The sequence below is a fragment of the Choloepus didactylus genome, chromosome 2 (assembly GCF_015220235.1).
Source record: "Choloepus didactylus isolate mChoDid1 chromosome 2, mChoDid1.pri, whole genome shotgun sequence".
NCBI lineage: Eukaryota > Metazoa > Chordata > Mammalia > Pilosa > Megalonychidae > Choloepus > Choloepus didactylus.
The window spans coordinates 57,059,331-57,077,105 of record NC_051308.1 but is presented as its reverse complement, the minus strand read 5'-3'; the positions used below and the strand labels follow the sequence as shown (position 1 = coordinate 57,077,105).

General features: G+C 48.9%; 1 protein-coding gene and 1 long non-coding RNA gene across 4 annotated transcripts in view; one reads left to right on the top strand and one right to left on the bottom strand.

Annotated features, from left to right (window-relative positions):
• The window catches only part of LOC119526120, a 63,103-nt gene that overhangs the window by 28,439 nt on the left and 16,889 nt on the right, over positions 1-17,775 (bottom strand). The window lies entirely within an intron of this gene.
• Positions 108-16,631, top strand: LOC119526116 (proline and arginine rich end leucine rich repeat protein). 3 transcript variants are annotated; one of them, XM_037825006.1, is made up of 3 exons: positions 108-252; positions 8,922-9,907; positions 13,961-16,631. In XM_037825006.1, the coding sequence occupies exons 2-3, from the start codon at positions 8,938-8,940 to the stop codon at positions 14,134-14,136; spliced, it is 1,146 nt and encodes a 381-aa protein (XP_037680934.1). In that variant the 5' UTR covers positions 108-252; positions 8,922-8,937; the 3' UTR covers positions 14,137-16,631. The 3 variants fall into 3 exon arrangements, with proteins under 3 accessions (XP_037680934.1, XP_037680933.1, XP_037680935.1); XM_037825005.1 differs by having other exon boundaries at positions 108-262; XM_037825007.1 differs by lacking the exon at positions 108-252 and adding an exon at positions 8,891-8,921 and having other exon boundaries at positions 9,128-9,907.

Below are 17,775 nucleotides of genomic sequence, written 5' to 3'. Positions count from 1 at the left end.
GTTCCCTCCCTCTCTCCTCTGCTCTCTCCCTCCTCCCCTCCCTTTCTCCTCCCCTCCCTCCCCCTAACCTAACCTCCCCACCCCAGTAGGATCTGGTGGAAGAAAAATCAGGCAAACACAAGCACACACGCACCACCACCAGGAGCTCACAAGTTGTAGCTGGCTCTCTGCTACCACAGCTCCACCGAAGGGTGGGGGAGGAAGAGGAGGGAGCCTTCCCAGGACTAAACCCAGAGCAGAGAGGAGAGGCAGGTGTGTTCAGGTAAGCCCAGCCGGGAGTTGGGTAGGAGTCATGGAACAATCCTTCCTCCAGCAATTTTCCACCCTCTCTGTCCAACCTAAGTTTTTGATCTAGTCTCTATCTTCTCTCCTTCCTTCCTTCCTTCTTTCCCCTCCACCTTTTCCTCCTTGCAAATGAACTCAAGTTCAGTCTTGCACATTTCCTTCCTATAGCCTCTTCCTCCTCGTCATCATTACCATTCTAGACTCCTTTATTTGCTTACTACAAAAGTTAAACTTTTCTTGGTACAGAGGTTTGTTGTAGCACGGAGCTATGCTGCACACAGAATTTCTACAGATCAGTTGTTTCCATAGAAACCAGACTCCAGAATCTATTTCTCCACCTTTCACACATTGTCTCTCACACACACACACACACACACACACACGCATAATCACGCAGAGGCTGCACCTCACCATCACCCCCCCCACACACACACGCACAAATACGCACCCTAAGTCAAGGCATCCTGTCCGTTCCCCTCCACTCTGACTGATTCCGGCATGCAGGGCTAGACCTCACGGGGATAGACACCAGCAGTCACCCCCCCGCGCCCCCACTCCCACCGCCCCATCTTGTCTCGCCCTCTCACACACCTCCCCAGCTGTAAGAGCAAAAAGAAAGTGCGTCTTCCCGCTGAGATGGCAGAGCCAAAAAGAAAGTCATGTGCCCTGAGTCCAGGCTGTGCAGGGAGGAGACGAGTAAGAGCAAGAGCCAAAAGGATTTCTTCATCCTTTAGAGCTTAATTGGACAGGAGAGAGAAATAGTGGCTTTCAGACCTTCACAGTATCTTCCTCACAGCTCTGGGTTTCTCTGTCTCACAGGTCCAAACCACTTGGCTCTTGGAAAGAAAGGGAGGAAAGTGACCCGGCTTCCAAGCCTTGGTGGTCCTAATTCCAAGCTCTGGGGGACAATTCATGTTTTCTTTTTTCTAAGACAGCCAGAAAACATCTATCTTTAAAGCCATTTCTAAATTATCACAAGCATTCAGGTTGGCAAGGGTTCCTTTTTAGTAAAGAAAAATGATGCCAGCTCCTCAAGCTGTCAGGGAGGGGGGAAACTAAAGTGGGCAGCAGAATGGGTGGGCCCTTCCCATCTCCCCAACCCCCCATCCCCAACATACTCCATACTCCAACAGTAGAGAGTGAGGTTCCAAGGCAAGCGGGATATGGGCTAGATCTGTGCTTCCAAACCTAGTTGATCTTCAAAATCACCTGGCAGAAAGCAGGAGGGCAGAGGGCTTGCTAAAAAGACAGATGTCTGGACCCCTCACTCCAGACATACTGAATCGAGACCCAGGAATCTTTTGGCGTTTCAGTACTTCAGGGGATTCTGACGGTCGGGAAGGGCATGGGAACTTGCACCAGGAGACATGAGGAAGACTCTTGCTGTGACTGAGGAGCCCAGGACTCCTGGCCGAGTTAGCTGAGAAGAAGGGCTGTATGGGCAAAGGGTCATCTGATAGAGGAGCTCCAGGAGGCCCGAAAATGGGCCACTGATTCTTTGGGGAGGGGCAACCGGGATGGAAGAGAGGACCTGAAGGTCCAGGGACACTCCATTGTGAGCTCTGCCCCTCCCTTCTTGCAGGCACTGGGAGCCATTTGCTGAGCCCAGAAAGGAAGATAACCCCCAGGATAGCGCCAACATCGCTCACCTGCTGTTCTGCCCACCCTGGGCCCCAGGAGCCCTGTGCTAGGCCCCCTCTCCCTCTCTTCTGGATCCCCTCCCCTCCTGCTGAGCAGCTTTCTGTTCTGATGGGCTTTCACAGATGATGGACTGAACAACAAGCCCTTCACTCCCCATTCACCTACCCAGTGGGCAGCCCCATTTACTGGGCATGTGAGGAAAGTGTTTCAAGGCTGGAAGCGGCAAAAAAAAAAGTCAAGGGCAGAAAGTTGGGAGGGAATTCATGGATTGCAGTGGGATTCCACAGCCAGCCAAGGAACAGAAGATCTGGCACCTTCCCTGGCCAGCATCTCCCCTCACCAGCTCCTGGGGGTGGGGTGAGTGAGTTGGAGGGAGGGAGTGAGCTTTCCCCACAGGCATGGAATGTCCTATGGTCTCTCCAGGACCCAAGTGTGGTCTCACAGGCTGCACAGGGGAGGAAGTGGCTCAGTGTGGAAGAGCTGGGGAAGTCAATGAGCCAGTCAATGCTGCAAGGATCTCTGCCTTCCCGAGAGTGGGGCTGCCCTCTAGCCAGGCCAAAGAGCAAGAGACCTCATTTCAAATAATAATGATAATAATAATAATAATAATAATAACAGCAGCACAACAACAACAATAGCTTCACATTAACTGAGCATTCACTTTGTGCACATTAACTCATTGAACCCCAAAACAATCTGATTAGATGGTTTTATCATCCCATTTCATAGATGAGGAAACCAAAGTTGAGTGGAGGAAAGAGGTTATCCAGGTAAGAAGTTGAAGAGTTCTAGGGTCAGGACCCAGATCTATACCACCCAAGGCATCAGACAGATTCTTTCTGACTTCCGTCAGAGGTTGGAGATGCTAGGGGATGGAAGCCCAGAGGAGATGGTGTGATAACGGCTGTCAGAGAAGAGCCACCCCATCCTTGCTTCTTCCCCATACCTCAGAGTGGAAAGCTTGGTCTTCTGGACTAGTGGCCTAGGGCCAAAGAAAACTTCACTCTGTTTATACTTTGCCTGTGGTAGACACTGGGGAGACAGATGGTCTTTCTCTAATAGCGTTATATTTATTTTTTGCTGTTTTTGATCTGCAGCACATTTTAAAGTTGCTTATCACACTTGCTTCTGACAAGAACTGGGTGAGGAACTTAGGGAAGACTTTGGAATCCCCATTTTATAGGTAAAGAAACTGAGGCTCATAACAGTGTCACATCACTAGGCAGAGGTGGCAGGGCCAAGAACCCTAGACTCTAGTGTACCACAATGCTCTCCTTACCCTCCCAATCAGGCTCACTCTTTCACTGATCTGACCCCCAGGAAAGGAGCAGTTGCATCAGTGGTGTGTTGAAGTCATCTCGTCCCAACACCCACTCCATGGATTCCCCAGGCCCACACCAGCCCTCCTGGGGGCCTTGGAAGGGTCTCAGGGCAGCTAGAGCCTTGGTGGGCCTGGCTTGCTCCTCAGATGGGCAGAGACCACCTGATTTTCCCTGCTTCCAACTTCTTTCTAGGCATCAGGAAGAGAGTAAAGGGGACATTTCATTTAGAAATTGACATTTAAAAATTGACATTTAGAATATCTAGAAATTGGGTTTAGAACAGAAAGAAAGGAATGAAGAGAAAAGGCCATCCCGATGCCCACGGGCACGGCTTTGCAACAGGGGGTGGCCCCCTACATCACAGCAGGGCAGCCAGCTGGGTCAAGCCATGGAGGATTAGGGGTGGCCAACTAGGCGGGAAATCTCATGAGAGAGAAGTATGGAGTGACCTTGGTGCTAATCTCACCTTAATCCTGAGAGGCAAGCCCAACTTCTCTCTTAAACCACCAGCCCCAATTCCAAACTCTTTAAGCAAAGCCATTTATCCTTAAACACACACCTAATGACTTCACAAGCCCATCTGGACCTCAAACCCAGCCCTACCCTGAGCCTAAATATTACACCTAGTCCTGGGTGTTCTGATCTTAAAAGAATGAAATTCTTCGGGGAAAGGACTATCTTATTCTAAAAATCAGAGTCTCTCCAGAGAATCTGCTCTTTTATAAACAAATAAATGAATAAAATAAAACCTCTGCCATTGGTAGAGATATTCTACCCTATAACCTACCTTCACATGTGTGAGCTCATTTGATCCCCATGTAGGGAAGGAGCCTGGGGCCTGGAGAGGAGTCAGAGCCAGGATTTGAGCCCAGATCTCCAATAGCTGGAACTGAAATAGGAGTTTGAAATGCTTTTAGGAAATGTTCTTAAATGGAGAGGGTGAATTTGGAGTTGGGTAAGGCAACAGCTTTTCTCCTCCATGAAGCAGCATCTCCTTGAGAGTCAGTGCTGGAGAAAAGGGATGCTTAAAGTTGATCAGTGTACGTGGTCCACAAACTTTCAGTGATTGAGCTGGGGCCCAGTAGAAAGTTTGTGGAGGCTGGAGGTAGGGAAGGATTGTGCTTGAACAGGCATATGAAATTTTAAAATGCAAACAAACAAACAAACAAAAATACACACCAAAACCCCACATACAATCTATTGTGAGAGAACTTATAAATGGACTGAAGGTTCTGGAAGACAGACATAGAGAGTGTGGCTTTCAGGGCTTTATGGGAGGGACTATGACTCCCTCGGAGTCCGGGGACCTGGGGCTTGCCTCACAGACTCTTGTTTCAGACTTGTGACCTCACAGGGCATTGCCAGAGCAATTGCTGTGCTGTAGGAAATTTCCCCCAGAGGCCAAACTGCAGCAGGGAGGGGCATTGCCCGATGAGAAAAGCCTTAGAAATGAACGCTGCTTTCGTAAGAAAAGAAACACACACGCGCACACATACATACGCACACATACACACACAGAGAGAATGGTTCTAATTCAGCTGCAGGGCAAAGAGAAGGGAACTTGAACCAACCCAGTTTCCCCAGGGAATAGGCTCCAAGGAGCTTTTCCTAGGGAACCTCCTATTGGCTCCAGGAAGGCTTTGGCTGGCCTTTCGATGTTTAGAACGTAAAAGGGTCAGAAGTTCTGGTAGGAAGATAAGCCAAGTTCCCCAGGGGTCTGGTGCTGGAGACAGGGAGGAGAAGGGCGTGTATCTTCTGTAGATGAGAAAGAGTGCCCTGGGGGAGCTATCACTGACCAGCCAGTGGAGACCAGGCCTGTGCAGACATGGGAGCTCCTGAGAAACCCACCCCAGAAACCCACGCTAGCTGAGCCAGTTGCCCGAGTCACCATGCCTCACAGAGCAGTCATTTGCTCGATACTCTGGGCAAGCATTGTTTGCCTAATTTGGTGTCCAGTACGGCTATCTGCTTCAGGTGAAAGGGCAATGAAGGGAAAGAGGAAGACTCCAGCTGGTGCTGAGCAGCCTCCTCGGGCCAGGGCTTCTCACACAGTGAGGGAATCCTGGCTTATATTGAGTCTTCTGGATGGTTAGAAGATAAAGAAATGCAACAACAACAGAAAACAGTATTGCAAAAGATGGGGCTTTTAAAAATGTTTGTTTTTAACATATTAATGCTTTAACTACCCCTTGATTTATATGCAACATAACTGTTACGCTCAAGAAAATTACAGGACTTCTATTAATTCGTAGTTCACAAATTAGAAGTGGTGGTCTGGCATCTGGCAACAAGACTTAAGTTTAAAGTTTTACAACAGACATCTTCTCTTTCCAGTCCTTTCAGTGTATCCTTGAGATGGTTTTCTCCTCTACTGGAATCTGACTGCAATGCCCTTTGTGACAGGAGGCCCTGGGAAAATGTACCCCCTGGACCCCCTTGGAGACATCTGTCTGGGAAGAGACCACCTTAGAGTGGAGAAGCAACAGAGGCTGCAGGATGGTCTCTCCCCTCCTTCTTGCCCTCCTTTCCATCCTTCCCATATCCAGCGTACCACATAAGGGCTCTCATACATGCACATAGATGATATGCGAATGTGAGTTTACTTATATATATGGTATGGGGAGAGGAGTGTGAGTGTATGTATGTGTGCAAAAGGCACGGTGGGACGCCCTCAGCCCATCCAGGTGTTAAACTCTGCTTTTTCCTGTTTCTTGCCACATTCCACTCCTCCTGAGCATCTGACCCAGGACTAAGCAGCTGGTGAGAGGCTTCTGTTGTCTTCCTTTGATCATAACCCCAAGAAGCCTGGCATTAGGTCAAGCAAGGGAGGAGTGTAAGCTGATATGTGCTCTCAGGAGGGGCAGGAGGCCATGCTCATCACAACTGTAAGAGGCAATATGGAAACAGGGGCTCTAGTTAGAGACCAGAAGGGGTATCATATGGAAGATGGTCTGCAGCAGGGGGGTACAGGGCACCCCATCCCTGGACCATGCCCAGCCCAGGCCAGGGAAGGAAACCTGTGAGAGCTGCCCCTTTCTGTTTGCTGCCTGGACTGTTGAGATTTCCCCAGCTTCAGTTGAACTCGAACCACCCTACCCTGTCTGGGGATCCATCAGGGCATGGAGATCCAGCTGGCAAGCAGAGCCACAGAGGATTGAAACCCTGTTTCTTAATGCCCCTCCTGGAGCTCCTCTTTCCACTTGCCTGTGCAGCTACCATGAGCACCTGGAATCCCAGCGGCTCATCCTGAGAAGGGAGGGGATAGGCCAAGTGTGTCTGTGGGTAGCCATTTGGAATTGGCCATGTTCGAGCCCACGTGTACCCTGGGAGCCAAGAGTAGGCCCACCATGCATCCATCCCAGCCTCTGCATGAGTCCACCACATTCCAAATCTCCCCCTGGATAAATGATGGCCCCTGCAGTGACGTCAGAGGGATGAATCTCAGAGGGGCTTCCCCTTTCCCCTACCAGTCTCAGGCTCCCCCATCTGCTAAGTGTGGGCTGATACCAAATCAACAGGTGGCCAGGAGGCAGCCCCTCCTCGACAGGACATAAGAACACCCCACCTCCCTCTTGCACACTTGGCTAAAAATATTGCTTCTGTGGATAAACCTTCCCACTTCCCCATTTGCCCACTTGTTTCAAAATGAAACAAAACACTATTACCTACCAGACCTAATTACTCAAATGTGCCAGGAACTTACCATACATTACCTTAAGCCCTCAAAACGATCTGGCAAAGGCAGGTCTTGTTCTCTTTTTACAGATGAGGATACAGAGATACTAAGTAACGTGCCCAAGGACACACAGTAAGGAAGCAGGGGAACATGAATTCAAATCAAGCCTTAAGAGATTTAGATTTCACCTGATCCTCTTAGACCCCTCAAGCTGGCGTCTATCCTTCCCTCTGTCTCCACATATCACAGGACAGTACCTTCTCCAGTTACCCATATTCTAAAAGGCCAATGGGAAAGGCAGTCCTGAAGGAGGCTTCATCTCCCCATTCCAATATGTCACTGAGGCTAGCAGGAAGTTCATCCTGATATCCCACCTCAATACCGCCAACTTCAGTGGATATGGGAATCAGCAATATTAGGTCATAAGAACTAAAAATGCTTTCCTTACATCTTTATCTCTTCCCTATTTATTTTCTTTGGAGTTTCCACATCTGGGGAGAAATTCTTGGCATGTCTCCTGCTGGTTAAGACTTGCGTGCTTGTCCCGGTTTGCTAATGCTGCCGTTATGCAAAATACCAGAAATGGGTTGGCTTTTATAAAGGGGGTTTATTTGGTTACAAGTTTACAGTTCTGAGTGTCCAAACTAAGGCATCAACAAGATGATACCTTCACTGAAGAACAGCTGATGGCATCAGGAACTCCTCTGTCAGCTGAGAAGGCACATGGCTGGCGTCTGCTGGTCCTTTGCTCCTGGGTTGTGTTTCAAAATGGCTTCCTCTCTCGCAGCTCCTGTGAGACCTTGCTTCTCTCTCCCAGGGCATTTCTCTCTAAGCATCTGGGAGTCCTCTCTTAGCTTCTCCGGGGCAAACTCTGGACTTCATCTCTTAGCTTAGTATCTCCAAATGTCCTTCTGTCTGCATCTCCAAGCATCTCTCAGCATCAGCAAGCATCTGGGTCTGTCGGCTCTTAGCTTCTCACTTAAATACTCCAGTGAACTAATCAGGGAACCACCCTAATGGATGGGGCCACATCTCTATGGAAATAATTCAATCAGAGTTTCCACCCTAATCAACAGACTAATCAGTCTGCTGCAATAAGATTGCATTAAAGAATATGGCTTTTCTGGGGGGACATAATATATCCACACTGGCACAGCATTCTAAGCCAAGTGCAGGAGCAAAGGAGAGGGGCAGCCCAAAGCATCAGAGAATAGGGATGGATATCCAGGTGTCTGCAGCACTTTCCTTCCTTCCCAAGATCTCCAGGAGCTCTACTTTGGAAGAAAGGAGACCCAGGTTTTTGTCCTGGGTCTGTGTTAAAAAGCTTCCAGGCCTTGGCAAACCAATTCCTCCCTCTAGTTCTCAGTTTTTTCAAACAATAGGTCTGGGCTTGAGTGGTGGATTTCAAACCATATTTAGTAATGAAACTTTTCTTCCAAATGAATTATCTGGCTAACCTCAATATATAAAACAGATAAAAACAGAGCTGCTCAGGTTGACACAGGAAAGGATTGGGGGTGCTCTGTAGAAACTTGGGCCCCTACGTAGCACAGTTTGAAAAATATCACATTAGAGGACCAGTAAGGGCCCTCCCAGATTTTACACTCCAGGACTCCATAGTTCATATATCCTACCATCCCTCTTAGGAAGACAGGAATGATTTTTTCATGATACAGATGGGGAAACCAAGTGCCAGAGAGGTTAAGGGTCTTTCCAACAGCCCCAGGACCTCTGACTTATAGTCCAATGTGCTTTCTGTCGGGATGGCTCACCCTCAGCAGAGCAGGCTTTACACCTTATGTGGCGGGGCCTCTGGGCGGGGGTTCCTGAGCCTCAAGCTGTTGTTACTCCCTCACCCACTGGGTACAGGCAAATAAGGAGATGCTTCCACAGGTCCCTTGAGCACTACCCCATCTCCCTTGGAGCCAGTCCTGGCCGATGTGGCTGCAAAGACCTGAGCCCAGCAGGCTAACAGCCTCCTATGCCTCCTCCTGCAGGTGAGTCACCTGGATCATGAGGTCGTTCCTCTGCTGGATCTTCCCACTTCTGCTCATCTTGGCCTCGGTGGCCCAAGGCCAGCTAACAAGGCGACCACAACCCAGACCCAGGCCCAGGCCCAGACCCAGACCCAGGCCCACGCCCAGCTTTCTTCCACCTTTTGAGCCATCAGAGCCCACTGACCTGCCTCCCCCACTCCCTCCAGGCCCTCCATCTGTCTTCCCTGACTGTCCCCGGGAGTGCTTCTGCCCCCAAGATTTCCCATCTGCCCTCTACTGTGACAGCCGCAACCTACGCAAGGTCCCCATCATTCCATCCCGCATCCATTACCTCTATCTTCAGAACAACTTCATCTCTGAGCTCCCACTGGAGTCCTTTAAAAATGCCTCGGGTCTGAGATGGATCAACCTGGACAATAACCGAATCCGCAAGGTGGACCAGAGGGTGCTGGAGAAACTGCCCAGCCTGGTGTTCCTCTACATGGAGAAGAACCAGCTGGAAGAGGTCCCCTTGGCCCTGCCCCGGAATCTGGAGCAGCTGAGGCTGAGCCAGAACCAGATCTCCAGAATTCCAGCTGGCGTCTTCAGCAAGTTGGAGAACCTGGTGCTCTTGGATCTCCAACACAACAGGCTGAGTGATGGTGTTTTCAAGCCTGATACTTTCCAGGGCCTCAAGAACCTCATGCAGCTAAACCTGGCCCACAACATCCTGAGAAAGATGCCACCCAAGGTCCCCACTGCCCTTCACCAGCTCTACCTGGACAGCAACAAGATTGAAACCATCCCTAACGGCTACTTCAAGGGCTTCCCCAATCTTGCCTTCATCCGGCTTAACTACAACAAGCTGTCAGACAGGGGACTCCCCAAGAACTCCTTCAACATCTCCAACCTGCTGGTGCTCCACCTGTCACACAACCAGATCAGCAATGTGCCTTCCTTCAGCAACAAGCTGGAGCACCTGTACCTCAACAACAACAGCATTGAGAGTGAGTGGGTGCGGGGCTGGGGTGGGCGGGCCCGGGGCAGCACATGTAGACCCTTGCTGCCTCTACCCTGTCCCTTAGGCACTTGACTCTCGTTCAAATCTTGACCATTTACTATTTGTGGAACTGTATGTGCGACCTTGAAAAGATCTCTGGGAAGTTTCTTGATAAATACAAAATGAGAATGGTGAGAATACTTTCCATCACAAAGTTGGAAAGTTTAATACAGATAAAGCATCTAGTATACCATGCTTGGCAGGTAATAAGTTTTCAAGGCATGTTAATTTTTTGCATTCCCTTCTTCTTCCTCCACCCCTTCCCATCAGCCTTGGTTTCTTTGCCTTCTGGATCTATAGGTTGGTTAGCCATGTAATATACTCCTGGACATCCTCATAAAAACAGAACAGAGATTTAAATGCCCACTCTGAAACATCCTTGGTAGGCTGTGGAACAAGTCAGTAGCTGTGGGAGGAAGCTTCTTCCCAAGTCTAAGCCTTAGTTTTAAAAAGTCTGTAAAAGGTATACTTGAAGAGGCAGTTGTATATTCAAGGTTATGTGTTCTAGTTTGCTAATGCTGCCGGAATGCAAAACACCAGAGAAGGATTGGCTTTTATAAAAGGGGGTTTATTTGGTTACACAGTTACAGTCTTAAGGCCATAAAGTGTCCAAGGTAATGCATCGACAATTGGGTACCTTCAGTGGAGGATGGCCAATGGTGTCCAGAAAACCTCTGTTAGCTGGGAAGGCACGTGGCTGGCATCTGCTCTGGAGTTCTGGTTTCAAATTGGCTTTCTCCCAGGATGTTCCTCTCTAGGCTTCAGCTTCTCTTCAAAATGTCACTCTCAGTTGCTCTTGGGGCATTTGTCCTCTCTTAGCCTCTCTGGAGCATAAGTCTGCTTTCAAAGGCTATCTCCAAAATATCTCTGTAAACTGCAGTTCCTCTCTCAGCTCCTGTGTGTTCTTCAAAGTGTCCCTCTTGGCTGTAGCTTCTGGGATTCCACCCCCTGGAAGCCTGGAACTTTCCAAACCATCAGTTTCTGATTTCTTTGAACCCAAGAGTTCAGTTCAAAGTTTATCTCTCTCTGCTTGCATTTTACTATAAGGTGCAAGGAGAAGCCATGCTATATCCACAACTTTTAGTTTTGAAATCCCATCAGCCAAGTATCCCAGCTTGTCGTTTTCAACTTCTGCCTCCCATCCAACACCAGGACTTAATTTTGCCAAATTCTCAGCCACTTTAAAACAAGGATCACCTTTCTTCCAGTTGGCAATGACATAGTCATCATTTCTGTTCAAGGCCTCTTCAGAAGTATCTTTAGAGTCCATATTTCCACAAACAATCTCTTCAAAGCAGTTTAGGCCTTTTCTATCAGGCTTCTCACAATTCTTCCAGAACCTTCCCCTTATGCATTTAAAAAGCCGGTCCAACATGTTTGTTTGGTATTTGCAAATGCATCAGCACCCCACTTCTGGTACCAAAATCTGTTCTAGTTTGCTAATGCTGCAGGAAGGCAAAACATCAGAAATGGATTGGCTTTTATAAAAGGGGGGTTTATTTGGTTACACAGTTACAGTCTTAAGGCCATAAAGTGTCCAAGGTAACACATCAACAATAGGGCACCTTCAATGGAGAATGGCCAATGGTGTCCGGAAAACCCCTGTTAGCTGGAAGGCAGGTGGCTGAGGTCTCCTCTGGAGTTCTGGTTTCAGAATGGTTTTCTCCCAGGCCGTTCCTCTCTAGGCTTCAGCTTCTCTCCAAAATGTCACTCTCAGTTGCTCTTGGGGTGTTTGTCCTCTCTTAGCTTCTCCAGAGCAAGAGTCTGCTTTCAACAGCTGTCTTCAAATTGTCTCTCATCTGCAGCTACTCTCTCAGCTTACGTGCATTCTTCAAAGTGTCCCTCTTGGCTGTAGCAAGCTCGCTCCTTCTGTCTGAGTTTATATAGTGCTCCAGTAAACTAATCAGGGCCCACGCTGAATGGGCGAGGCCACACCTCCATGGAAATCATCCAATCAGAGTTATCACCCACAGTTGGGTAGGTCGCATCTCCATGGAAACACTCAAAGAATTACAAACTAATCAACACTAATATGTCTGCCCACACAAGATTGCATCAAAGATAATGGTGTTTTGGGGGACATAATACATTCAAACTGGCACAGTATGCAACTGGTAAAAATGAGGCAGCCAGGAAAAAAAAAAAAAAGCTTGCATGCTGGTGCTTTCTGAATCTACCTTCAAGTTGTATTAGACAGTGTATGTAAAGGAGAATTTGCCTAAGCTATGTTTACAGGGTTCTAGGCTTGAGGTATAGATGGCAGCCCAGGAATGGAGGCTGGGAACCACAGGTCTGCATTTCAGTCAAAAATGTCAGCCCTGACCATGGTATCAGCGGAAGAGTTTAGAAACAAACGAGAGAATATTATCTGGCCCTTGAACAAAATCAGGCTACCTTCACACCAGCAGTGCAGCAGCTGAATGAATGAAAGGGTCAGGGGGAAAGAAAAGGGCTCCCAAGATAATATTAGGAATCCTGAGTTTACAACCCAGGGGATGAGAAGGAGCTGGTTGAAGTTTCTGCAATTATGAACAAATAGGTGGGTGAACAGACCTGTTTGCTGATCTGGGATGGTTATAAGAAGTAGGTAGAGGACGGTTTCTTTAAATCTTTAGACAAACAAATTCAGGAAAAGAGAAAAGTGGCCTAAAGTTACCCTGCAGTAGAAAACTGATAGAACACATTAGCCCCAGGAAGCTATGTAGGCTAAAATACAGACAGAAAGCATGTCTCAGGTAATAAGTGGCTAACAGGTCTCTACCAAATTGTGGGAGACCAGGCTGCCTAGGTGATATCTTCAGCCTTCCAAAGTTAAAGTCAGAAAAATTACACCCCACCTGCGTGTGTCCGACCCCAACCTACCTGCCACCTGTGTCCTGGGCAGAGAGAACGGGCTGAGGGGGACCCAGGGCAGTGCAATGATTTCATTCTCAGCTATGACCTGTACTGTCCTTTACAGTCTGCAAAGTGCCTTCCCCACATCCTCACATCTGATGGATAGTGCAGGTACCACTCCCTCCATTTTACAGATTTGACTGTGAAGGTGATAAAGGCTGAAAAGGTGATGGCCCAAAGTCATGACACCCATAAGCAGAAAATCCAGGACTAGGATCCAAGGTTTCTATTGCCTATGCCAGGTTCTTTTTGCTACTCCAAAGATTTTTTTTAAAACTCTATAGATGATAAATGAGGCCAAGTTTAGGGAGGAAAAAAATCCATTTAGAAGAACATCTGGCCTTACTGATGTTATCTAAGAAGAAGCAATAGAGAAAATGGAATTTCAGGACCATAGACACTTTAGAATCAATAGGCTCACTGGGTCCCTGGGGACCCCCTATCCTGTGCCTCCCCCGATCCCCTTACCTCTTCTTGTCATCCCTATGTCAGTTAATGTAGCCATCCTCTGTCCATCTTCATGTCCAGAGTGACTCTCACATCCCCTCCCATCTCATGCCACTCCATTTCTTCTGTACACTGTAGTTAGATTCATATCTCCACAGTATAAACCTGATCACATCACCTCCTGCTCAACACCATTACTAGGTCTAGAGAGTGAAGCCCCAGCTCTTAGTGAAATACTTGAAACCTCCTATGATTTGGCCACAACTTACCTTTCCATGAGCTTTTTTTGCCTCCACAACTTCATTAAAAAAGTCCCTCTGTCAGAAACCACTACCACCACCCTGGGTCTCCACCTGTTGTCATCCTACCTATCCCAGCTCAAAGTTTACTTCCTCCATGATTCTCCTGGAGTGAATTTCCGATCAGAACAATTTCAACTTAATTCATTTTACAAATGAGTAAACTGAGCCTAGAGGTTGGAGTGACTCACCCATCCATTGTCACTCATTTCCGAAGTCAGCCAGTTCCAAAGAGGAGGATTCTAGAGACTTTACTCTCAGTTGTCCACCCCCTTTTCCTCTGCCATCCTTTGCCTCCAGCCCCTTTCTATCCTGACCAGCCCATTCACCTGCTGACTTCTCACCTTCTTTCTCCGTAGAAATCAACGGGACCCAGATTTGCCCCAATGACATAGTTGCCTTCCATGACTTCTCCTCCGATCTGGAGAATGTGCCACACCTGCGCTACCTGCGGCTGGACGGGAACCATCTGAAGCCACCCATCCCGCTGGACCTCATGATGTGCTTCCGCCTCCTGCAGTCTGTGATCATCTAGGCTCTCACTCTGCTCCTGGATCTCCTTCTGGCCAGACTTGAATGCTAGCAGCTCAAGCACCTGTGCCCACCATCAGTTCTCTCTCTCTCCCTTTCTTGCCCCCAGCTTTGCCCTTCTCATCCCACCTTTCTGAGGCAGGGAAAAGACATACACTCTATTGCAGCCTGCAGCCTCTGGAGTGAGACCCAGTTCAAAGATACCCACTGCACACCCAAACATCTGGCCTTATCTGGTCTCCCTTTGCCCCGGAAGCACAGATGTGTGTCTAAGGACTTCCTACCCCGCCTCTCTCCTCCTCCACCCTTCTCTCTGGAGTGCACCTGGATTCTTGGTCCTGGCTATGGCAAACAGAAGATGGTCAGGGGCAGCCTGAAGGTGAGGCTGGGAAACCCCTCTGGAGATGCCTCCTCGGTGGGCAGAGGTAGCCTCCTCCAAGGATCCCTCCTTCCAAAACTGCCGCTCCACCACCCTGTTCCCTGGACCAGACATTGGTCTGGTACTCTGCTGGCCTGGGCTCTCCAGAAAGGATGGTAGGGAATGACCTTTAAAAATTAGATTAAGCTAGGTTCCTGCAAAGGCCAGCATGTGGCTATCTTGCCAGTGAAGAGTCGGGCACCCCTCCTCCTTCTCTGGGGGAACACAGCCCACACCCTACTGCCTGAGTCTCTATATGCCAAGAGTAAGAGCAGAGAGGGACAGCCAAGGAGCAGAAGAATGGTTCAAGGAACTAGGAATCAGCTGGGTGGGAGTCAGAGCCCAGAGATGGGCCTGGCTGGGTACAAGATCGGACCTGCAGGCCCCCCTTGCCTAACTCCCGTCAAGACGCTAATGCCTTGGGGAACACAGTGTTCAGGCCACCAGCCCCGCCCCCGCCATCTGTTCTCTGTCAGTGTGGATGGCCCAATGGTTCCCACCCCCAGGGAGGCGGTTCCTGAGAAACAGTGTGTGTGTGGGTGTGTGGGGGTGGGTGGGCGGAGCACCTGGAAATCTCCCAGAAGCCTCTTTCAACAATTGCAAATTGGCCTCTGCCTCTCAGACACATCGGTGACACCTGGTGGCTGGTGGAGGTCACAGCTGGCCCCAGCCGTCCTCCTCACCCTCTTTCTGATCTGACTTTCCAAGGTCAAGGAACCAGCATTAGGTTCAGACTTGAGAGAGCCGTGGGCGGCATGGGTGTTTTTTCTCTCCTGCAGGGTCTGAAGGCACAAGGTACAGAGGCCCTGAGGCTGGGGGCTGACGAGTGAGCACCAGTGGGAAACCTCTGGGAGCCCTGTTGAGGATACAGTTCCCATTTTGCTGTCTGATCCTACTTGCTCTGGGATTCCCACATCTGGAAATGGAGGGGTGAATAAGATGTTCCTCCGAGGTCCCTCTAGCACTCATGTTCCGAGCCTACAGCTCCCTCTTCAGACTGTGCTCTAATGCAAAGCAAGTCCTAAATATGACCCCTTCCCTTGAAGTAATTTATTCCCTGTACGGACTGCCCCTCCCCCGGAGGTGCCCCACCCTCCCTGCCTGGCCCGGGGCAGTGCCTCGGCTGGTCTGCAAGAGGAGCCTGGGGGCTGGCTGGGCTGCCTCCCCTCACCTTCCCCTTCCCTCTTCCTCTCGGGGATGCTGCCCCTTCACAGCCTCCCGCTCCCTCATCCATTCCTGCATGTGTGTCGGGAAGGGGCTGCATGTTCTAGAAATGAGTAACACACAGTGTTGACTCTCAAGTTAGGATGGGAAATATTCCAGAGGTCTTTTTAAAAATTAGATTAAGTTTGGCCCCTAACTTCAAGAAATTCCCATTATACTTTCTCACCTTTCTCTTTTACTAATTTACAAAAAAAAAAAAAAAATAGGGCCTGTTTTATCATAGCCTCCTTTCTCCCATACAACTGCCTCATTCTTCCTGGCTACAGCTGGTTTCTCCAAGGCTCCTGCTTAGAGTCAATACATTAATGTGGTTGTAAGCAACCTGGTCATGTGGCCTGGATGAGTCCCCCCACCCCGCTGCCACAACCACCACCCCACCACCCCACCTTATTCACGCCTGGCAACCTCAGCCCCTGTGACGAGGCCCTCAGGGGAGCATGACTCCTGGCTCCCAGGGAGAGGGGTCAGTCCCCTGCTCCTACAATTCTGAACTGTTTTGTTTTAGAAGCAACACAATCGCCATCATCCCATGCCCCATCTAGAATAGTCTAATCCCTCCCTTGCTCCCAGCCGCTGTAGGCCAGAGGAGACTAGAATTAAATTGGCTTTACGGCCCCCACCCCACCCCACACACACCATATGCTGGTTTCCCGTGGATTTAAGGAAGCCCCTTCCTCCATGCGCAGGTTCGTTCCCTCATTGCTGATGCATCTACATATATGTGTGTGTAAGTAGGTATGCATGTATGTGTGTGTCCTGTACATGTATCTATTCCCCTCGAAGTTCACAGTAACTTTGTGAAAATTTTCACATTTCAACACGCTTTACAGCAGAGGAAATAAAGTACTATGAAAAACGCCCTGCTTGAATTTGACAATGTAAACAGGTTAAGCATAATACCTTCAAGTCATCTTGCCATTCACCCTCCAACTCATAACTGCTCCTAGGAGATGGATGAGAAAGGATCCTATTCTTAAGCAATTCCTAGGAAACTATTCCAAAGTGTTTTCTTGGTGAGTTTCTCCCAAATTCACAGCCCTTATGAAAAATTATTCCTAAAATCAGACCAGAAATCTGATAGCTATATTTGAAGCCCAAAGTTCCAGGTTCTTTCAACCCACAGATGGCAAATCATCAAGGGTCTTCTAGTTGCCCAGTGCTGAGCCAGGCATGGAAAGACACGGAACAGTTGCTGTTCTTGCCAAGGAAAGCTGGAGAGAAGCAATGTACACACCGAACAGTGGAAGGGCTGTATCGAGGACAGAGAACAGAGAGCCAAATAGTCTGGAATGGTCTACAGACCATGTAGAAGTTCACAGAAGGGCAAGAATTAGAGCAGCTGGGATTCTCTCCTGGCCTTCCCCAGGGTGAAGACTGCCTGATGCTCCACACCACCCCCCCAAACTCCTGCTTCAGTTCAGTTCAGCAAGTTTCATTGAATACCAACTGTGTGCTGGGTTCCCAGCTAAGAATTCAAGGACAAATAATAAACACCCCATGCCTTTGAGGAATTCGCAGTTTGGTAAAGGGAAGAATCCGTAAATTACTTCGATGCTTAAGTGTTTGTAATAATGGTGTGTACAAAGAGCATGGAGGAGAGGGCCTCTGCCTCTGCCTAGTGGAAACCAGAAAGGCTCCTGTCGGTTGAGTGGGATCATAAGGGATGGAAAGGATTTTTCCTAGTGGAAGAAGGAAAAAAGCACTTAACAGGCAGTTGGGAACTGAGCCAAAAGGGAGGAAGGTTTGAAATAAACTGGGTGTGTGTGTATGTGTGTGTGTGTTTGTGTGTGACAGAGAGAGAGAGAGAGAGAGAGAGAGAGAGAGAGAGTCATGTTCCGGTCATGGAGTGATTAAATCCTCAGCAGGGTATGTGTCCCTGTGTTACAAGAAGCAGAAGGGTTCCAGAACTTTCCACATCTGCCTCACTCCCTGCCTATGAAAGGGGCAGCAACAGGGTCAGCTGGCCAGACTTCTGTCCACACCGCCTGCCACCTCCATTCC